Source organism: Nicotiana tomentosiformis, chromosome 12 (genome assembly GCF_000390325.3).
Source record: "Nicotiana tomentosiformis chromosome 12, ASM39032v3, whole genome shotgun sequence".
In the NCBI taxonomy this organism is placed as follows: domain Eukaryota; kingdom Viridiplantae; phylum Streptophyta; class Magnoliopsida; order Solanales; family Solanaceae; genus Nicotiana; species Nicotiana tomentosiformis.
This window is the reverse complement of record NC_090823.1, coordinates 78368401-78376471: the sequence shown is the minus strand read 5'-3', so window position 1 is coordinate 78376471 and position 8071 is coordinate 78368401. Positions and strand designations below refer to the sequence as shown.

Sequence of the window (8071 nt, the reverse complement as noted above, 5' to 3'; positions counted from 1 at the left end):
AAGGGTGCTCACCACTAGAGCAACCCATTCTTGTCTGAAAATACAATTTCTGCAATATAAACTGCACATAATTAAATCTAAGATAAAATAAGTACATTACTGTTACAACCATAGTTATCTAGAAAACTCCGTGCACGAGAAATACCCTCATCAAAAAGAGAGTTAGAATATCATAAAGAGAAATAGTGTGAAACCGGTACAAGTTCTTTGTCTCTTTGCCATTAATAAATATTCTTAATTAATGGAGTAAGTAATCTGTCAAAATGGCGTTACTTTCAATAGTAATTGATCTGACTAAGTTAATTACTTTGAGTAGTATAAATTGTAGAAGGACTATGAACATATCAAAGAGGAAGAAATTCATTGATTAGAGCTGCGAATTAAGAAAAGAGTTTAACGATGGCTACGATCATTTACCCTGAAAACCCTTCTCCTGTTGCTGATGCAGAGGCTATTAGGAAGGCTTGTCAAGGTTATTATATATCTCATCAAACTTGTCACTCTTTCCTTTCATATTCTTCTTCTCTTTTTTGTTGGTAACAACATATGCTTGTTTCATCATCAATTGTATATGATACCTGTACATTATCTGTCAATGATTCGTTTACATAACTTAAATCCGTCTTATATTTCTTTTCCTTTTCACCGTTATCAAGTTTGAAGTGTTTTTTTTTTTCTTATTGCGGATCGTCACTATCCAATGGTTTGTTTATTTGTTAGTTTCTACTGCAATTCTGTACCTTATGTTATGATATCTCTATTCAGAATATATGGTGTTTTTTGTAACTACAAAAGAAATTATGTCGCTAACAGAAAGAATTCATTGCTAATCTTATTTAATGATGGATTAACGATAAATTGTCAAAAGTTCCTATTAGTTACGGGCTTTTTCGCGACATATATATTAGCAATGAATATACTTCATAGCTACTTTTTTTTGTTTTGTTCTTTTTTGTAGTGATGTGCGACTCCCTCATATATATTTGCAGTTAGTATAGATATTTAAGAATGTGAATATATATATATATATATATATATATATATATATATATATAACTCAGCCCCTTAATCTAGCAGTCTAACCCAATGTTTATTTTTTCCCTTCAATAGTCTGATCATGCATTAACCATCCTCAGGTTATCCAGTTTTCCTTCTTTTCTTTTTCTTGTTTATTCTATTTTCGTGTCCCCCAATAGCTTCCACTCAATGGTCACTTTTATTTCTTGATTTTATATGCGTTGAACTATATCATTCCCCCACTCCCCCTCTTTTATGTTTTTTGGCTAAAGACGTTGAACAATTTTATTGAGGATGAATTGATTGGCCAAGTGCTCATTTGATAATTACAATGATCAAAACATGAAATTTGTAAGTGATTCAGGGAACAGTCATGCTATTATCTCTAAAAATAAATGGCATCCAAAAACGCAGACATGAGACATCATTTGTTATTTGACAATGTAATGATTGTGAAAGCAAATATTATTTCTTTTCCATGAGATCTGTATTGGGTGGTAAGTTAGTAGTAGTTTCCTTTTCTTTTTTTTTGGTTTCTTTTCTTTTTTATTTCTCTTAGTTGTCCGGTCGATTAATATTTAATTGGCCACTCTCTTTGGCAACTGTACAATTTATTTTTTCTTATCTTTTTTTTCCGTTTCTAACTCATTTTTTTATTATTTAAGATATATGTTTATAATTTTATTTTCCTTTGTTGTCACATTTTCTTATTACATTTTTCTCAAGTGGAATTTAGGTTGGGGAACAGATGAGAAGGCCATAATTTCAATATTTGGCCATAGAAATGCAACTCAAAAGAAGCTGATCAGACGAGCTTACGAGGAGTTGTACAATGAAGATCTTGTGAAGCGCCTTGAATCTGAGTTGTCTGGACACTTTGAGGTATCCTCTTGCAATTAGTTCTAATTATTTCATTTAAAAATTTGTAATTCTGAAGATTTATCTAGAACTAGATTAATTTGACATCGGGACATTTGGCTTAATTAAGTTTAGATGATACAAATAATATATGTGTGCGCACGATCTAAGGTCCCAACATTTGGTGGAAAATGTATGAATTGAAAATACTCCTTTCGTCCTGAAAAAAGAAAAGGGATGATCATTCGGAATTATAGGAAAGATGCATCAAATTTTTGTAGTAAACTTGGATTGATTTCTTAACTTTTTGAGAAATTCTATTAAGCAACTATAAGTAATGATTCTTAAATTTTAACGTACATAAAAACTGATAAAAAGTAGACAGTAAAAGTTGTGTAAGAATAAAAAATACTAATATTGGAAATTAGTACTCCTAATCTTTTTTCTTGGTAATACTTTTTGCCTCTGGTAAATATAACAATAGCTAAAAGAAGAAATACTGAAGTATTATCTCTGGAAACGACTTTCTTCTAAATTAAGTGCTATAAAATTTATACCATAGAAACACCTGATATAAATAAACCTAGTCCCCATCTTTGTTTTATTCTTTTAAACAAGATAAATACATGCAAAAAGATTCTTTCTTTCTGCAGTCATTCAGACTAAATGATGTTATTGTTTCCGGAGGCGGACCTATGTGTTATAGTGAGGGATCACCGGACATCGTAAGTTTTGGCAGGCAGAAATCTTGTATATGTATATACCTTGAAAATGGTTAATTTAAATCATTTGGTACCCTGAACACTAAAAGCCTTTAGGGGAAACTGGTTGAGCAGAATACTATGCCTCCATCGCGTAAAAATCCTGGATCCGGCTCTTATTGTTTGCTTGACATTGAATTTTTCTAACAACTTTTTTTGCTCATTTTTCTTCTATGCCGGCAATGAGAAGTCTTGGTTATTTTTCTATGCCTTGAATTTTCAATAACAACTTCCTTGAGACGTTTCATTTTAGCTAACACAATAATATTTCTAAACTTTTCTGATACATCTAATGGCAATACGTCGTTAACTGTTCTTTAAGTCCTTTTTCCCCTTTCAATCATTTTGGACGGAATCCTTCTGTTGTATGATTGATCACTTCCAACTCATTAATATTATCTTTTTTTTAATTAAGTTATTTACAGTCATTATGTGAAAAATTTGCACCATCAGTAAAATTTTACCAAAGATTACTTACCGTTTTTTTATAGGTCACTAATCTATAGGATCAGTACTTAACTGGTAGTTCTAGTTATTTTTAAAGTAATTTAATTGTGTAAATATTTGTAACACGGATTGTGAAAAAAACTTGAGCTCTTTTTGTTTTTTTTTCTGTTTATAATCTATCTAATGTTGCAGAAAGCAGTATACAGATGGATTCTAGATCCAGAAGACAGAGATGCAGTAATATTGCACGTTGCAATAAAAGAGACACCAATTCCAGATTACCGTGTGATTATTGAGTACTCATGCATCTATTCCCCTGAAGAGTTGTTGGCTGTAAAGCGTGCCTATCAAGCTCGCTACAAGCGTTCTGTGGAGGAAGATTTAGCTGAGCATTCTGCTGGTGAACTTCGAAAGGCATGTTTATCAAATACTCCACTATACTTTTATTTCGTTGGTTACTTATACGACGCCGCGGGTGTCAAATTTAACCATAAAAATTCACTTTCACCTGTTTGCTGCGTATAAATTTATTACTATTGGGTAATATTTGGGGTAGTCCAAATTAATTCATCAAAAAGTTGGGAACAATTTGGCTTGCATAATAGTCCCAATTGACCCCATATAAAAATTTATGAAGAATAGAAAAGTACATATTTTTTTTGAGGTTTGATTTGTTTGATACAGTTATGATGAATTTTTTTAAAAAAAAGATTTTGTTTTAATTAAACAAATTATCAAAAACAAACAAAAAAAAAGTAATTTTGAGTGAAGGGATTGAGTTATGGCTGGTATAGCCCAAATTGACCTGTCCGTCTTCACCCAAACGAATATTATGCGAGTTATTACTCAAATTATTTGTTGATTTGATCTGTTTTAACCCATCAGAATATTGTCCTACGTTCCATTTAACACTTCTAATGTTATCTAATTTTGATTCTCGAAATGCTTACTTACTAAACTAGGTACTAAGAAAGGTAGTCCAAGTTTGTTTCAGTGCGCCCTGACCAACAAATGGGTAGGCAATATGTTGGAGGGGTCCAAATATTTTGGGAACGTTTTGCAAGAGGCACTCTAAATGAAGAAGCTAATGTTCAACTTACATTGTGGCGTGTAACTTAAATTGTGACATCAGCTACTAGATTGCCCTTAGAACAGCTAATTTGATCTATTAATCAAGTAGTATATTGTACTAGTTATGTCCCAAGTGGGTGAATGTTTTAGAGGAATGGAGAAAAAACTATTTCCAACAATAAAGCTTCCCTATATTTAATTGCAGAATAGAGATGGTACTTAAAAGATTAAAAGGAAAATCAAACCAATGAAAATATTCATATGGAGCTTCCAGTTTTTATACTTGTGTAGAGTTTTACTTCTGCGTTGGCCTTTAATATGTTACTAACAATAGTAATAGTAGTAGTAAATATGGCCATAATCAAAATTTAAAGTACATTTTATTACATTTTAATGATACCGGTCTACTAATGCCTAGAGGTGAAGTATGTGATCCTCATAAACATTTCATTGAAAGATAACCATTTGGTTCCTTCTCCTTTAATATAAGGTAAGGCTGCGTACAATAGATCCTTGTGGTTCGGTCTTTTTCCGGATCCCGCGTATAGCGGGAGCTTAGTACACCGGGCTGCCCTTTTACTGATTTTTTTTTCTTTTTTCGAAACAGCTTTTGGTTGCCCTAGTGGGCATATACAGGTATGCTGGTGAAGACATAAATGCAAGAGTAGCCAACACCGAGGCCGACATCCTTCACAGTGCAATAAGTAACAAGGAATTCAATAATGAAGAAATTGTTAGAATCATTTCTACAAGGAGCATCCCTCAACTCATAGCAACTCTCAACCGCTACAAGGATGATTATGGCTCTTCAATTACCAAGGTAACAAAATTGTACAAAAATTGGAGTTGTGACTGTTTCTAAAACTAATTTATTTACGATTTACTTACAGTTTACAACACTTAAGTAACAAAAACACAATATACATCATGAACTATTTTACATACTAAGTACGAGTAATAACTTCTTTAATATACGCACTCCCTTCGTCTCAAATTATTTGTTGTATTTGTCTTTTACACGCCCTTTAAAAAAATATTAAATAGGACAGGTTTTTGATTATTTTATCCTCATTTATGTCTTAAAATATAATTTCTCTTCATTTAATATTTACTCATAATTGAGATATTTGTAGTCTTCAAGAACAATATATTAATATTAAGGGTAAAATAAAAAAAATATAAATAATTTAGTCTTGAACTTTCAAAATGACAAATAATTTGAGACAATTATTTCTAGAAATTATGACAGAAAATTTGAGACGGAGTGAGTAACATTTTTCAAGATTTATTCTCGAATATTGTGAAATCTTTTTAACATACAACGTCACTCTTGTCACTGAAAATTTAAAAGTTACACTTGGTTCTACTTTTATAGAAAGCTCCTTGTTGTATTTCAAAAGACAAGGAGCCCATTTAGATTAGCTGATTGTAAATAGTTGATAAGTTTGAAGTGCTGAAAAGTATTTTTAAGTGTTGAAACTGATTTTTTAAATAAGTATTTACGTGTTTGGATAGACGTGCTGAAACTGATAATAAGCAGTTGATGTGTTTGGTAAAAAATGCTGATAAATAATTCTTTTATTAAAATGACTAAAATATCCTTAAAAACTTTACAAAAGATTATAAATTAAAAAGTTTTTTGTAAATAAAAAGATGAACAACGAATATGGAATGAAAACAAAGTTAGAAAATTTATTTTGGGAAAAATATTTTGTGAATTAGAAAATATTATTAAGGATAAACTAGTAAAAGTCTTGGTCAAACTAAAAGTGCTTATAAACTAAAAAAATCATAAGTTGGGGGTGACCAACTTATGACTTATGACTGATTTTAGCTTATAAGCACTTTAGATATTTACCAAACACGTAGATAAGCCAAAAAGTGCTTATAAGCCAGTTTGACCAGCTTATAAGTTTAGCCAAACACCCTCAAGGTATTTCACTCTCACTACTATAATCTGAAGAGAAAAACGAAACAAGAAAGAGTTTAACTTAAAAGGGCTTGTCTAATTAAAATATTGTTTTCTCCAATATATATACTACTCTCTCCTTTTTAATTTATATAAACTTATTTGACTGGTCACAAAATTTAAAAGAGAAATGAAGACTTTTAAAACTTGTGTTCTTAATTGTGGCTATAATTCTCTTAAAACTTGTGGTGTTAAATATGTCAGAGTATCTATGTGATTATAAAAGCTTCTTATTGAGGGTAAAATTGAAAGTTTAAGTTAAACATTTCAAAATTTAGAAAGTGATCATTATTTTAAATGACCAAAATAAAATTAGGTTCACATAAACTAGAACAAACGGGGTATAAATTATAAATTGCAACAATCAGACCAGGGGGATATGGAATTCAACAACGGAATTATTGGAAAAGTAAAAATGATCATCAACATAAACTGTTAACGTCGGCTTTTAACAGAATTTGGTCTTTTAGCTGAGTATATTACTGGTTAATTTCTTAAATTTTTCCTACTTTCCCTTTCAGCACTTGAGGGATGATGCAAATGCAGCTAAGGAATACCTAGTAGCACTGCGTACAACAATCCGATGCATTAGTGACCCCCAGAAATACTATGAAAAGGTAAGTAATTACCGAAGCTGTCATTTTTAAAGAAGGCGGCTATGAATAATTAATACTTTATAAGACACTCGCCAGTAAATTTCTATGTTGTTTCAAATAGTATCTTTAAAATTTTGTAACAAAGATTGTTTATTTCTATGTTTATTTCAAATTAGCCGTTTGAACATCCTCCGGAAAAAGTTGGGAAAAGTTTTTAGGTAAAAAAAGGATTATGTATATAAAAGGAAAACTTAGTTTTTCTTTATTGAAGTTGTATTAGTATTTTGTGGGTGGATGAAGAACATTTCTTTGCAAGCACACTCTTAAACCATTTCTCAAGAAAACACGACTAGTTTTATTTTTATTCCCTTTTTAAAAAAGACTTTTAGCAAAAACATGAAAAAAAATGTCTCTGAAAACCTTTTCTATGATTGAAAACTTACAAATACCAGACGCTAATGTTACCAAAGTTGCAACATAATTGCCTAACATTCCTATAAGAAAAACTTAGGATGTGACGTCTTAAGAACAAAAACAGGGTTTCATACTTTTGGATCACCGCGGAGCTAGAATTTTTATCTAGGGATGTCAAATTATAAAAAATTAGATATACATCGAAAAGTCAAGGAAAATCAACATATAATAAATATACATAGAACAAAAAATTATCTAGCAGTACAGTGTAATTTTGCGGCGCCACAACCCCTTGATTGAATGTGGCTCCACCTATGCACCTTACAATAACAATCTACGGTAATAGTGTAGAGTCCTGAAACCGCTGTGATCCCTATCCCGCACCTGCGGATCTATAGAAGGTTCAGTGGATTCAAATTAATGTTTTCAACTCGATCAGATTGTGAATACATATATGAAAAGCGGTTGAATTAAATGTAAACATATACTAAAAATTAAATTGGTCAGTTTAGTAGGTATTGTGGATTCAATTTCGTGTGAAGTCTGTAAAATTGACCTGCAGGTAATCCGGTATGCCATTAACGAGTCTGGGACTGATGAAGAGTCAGTGACAAGAGTGATAGTTACAAGGGCAGAGAAGGACTTGAAGGATATCAAGGAGCTTTACTACAAGAGAAACAGTGTCACTCTTGATCATGCACTCTCCAAGCACACTTCTGGAGATTACAAGGCTTTCCTTCTCGCTCTTTTGGGAAATGATAACTAATTCATATTAAAAAATTGTCTTTCTGTTTTCTGAGTTTTAAGGTTGGTCTGGTTTGAGTTTGTCGATCCAAAGAACAAAATGACTTCGTTGTTGCTATTTTGTTTTTCTTAATGTTGTTTTGTGTTACCAAGTACTACTATTTTTGGTTGCTATCAATATTCTTTTCCGTCGA

General features: G+C 31.4%; 1 protein-coding gene across 1 annotated transcript; it reads left to right on the top strand.

Annotated features, from left to right (window-relative positions):
- Positions 1-314: 314 nt before the first annotated feature.
- Positions 315-8071, top strand: LOC104104476 (annexin-like protein RJ4). The gene is made up of 6 exons (XM_009612571.4): positions 315-472; positions 1754-1899; positions 3276-3497; positions 4762-4974; positions 6645-6740; positions 7696-8071. The coding sequence occupies exons 1-6, from the start codon at positions 400-402 to the stop codon at positions 7897-7899; spliced, it is 954 nt and encodes a 317-aa protein (XP_009610866.1). The 5' UTR covers positions 315-399; the 3' UTR covers positions 7900-8071.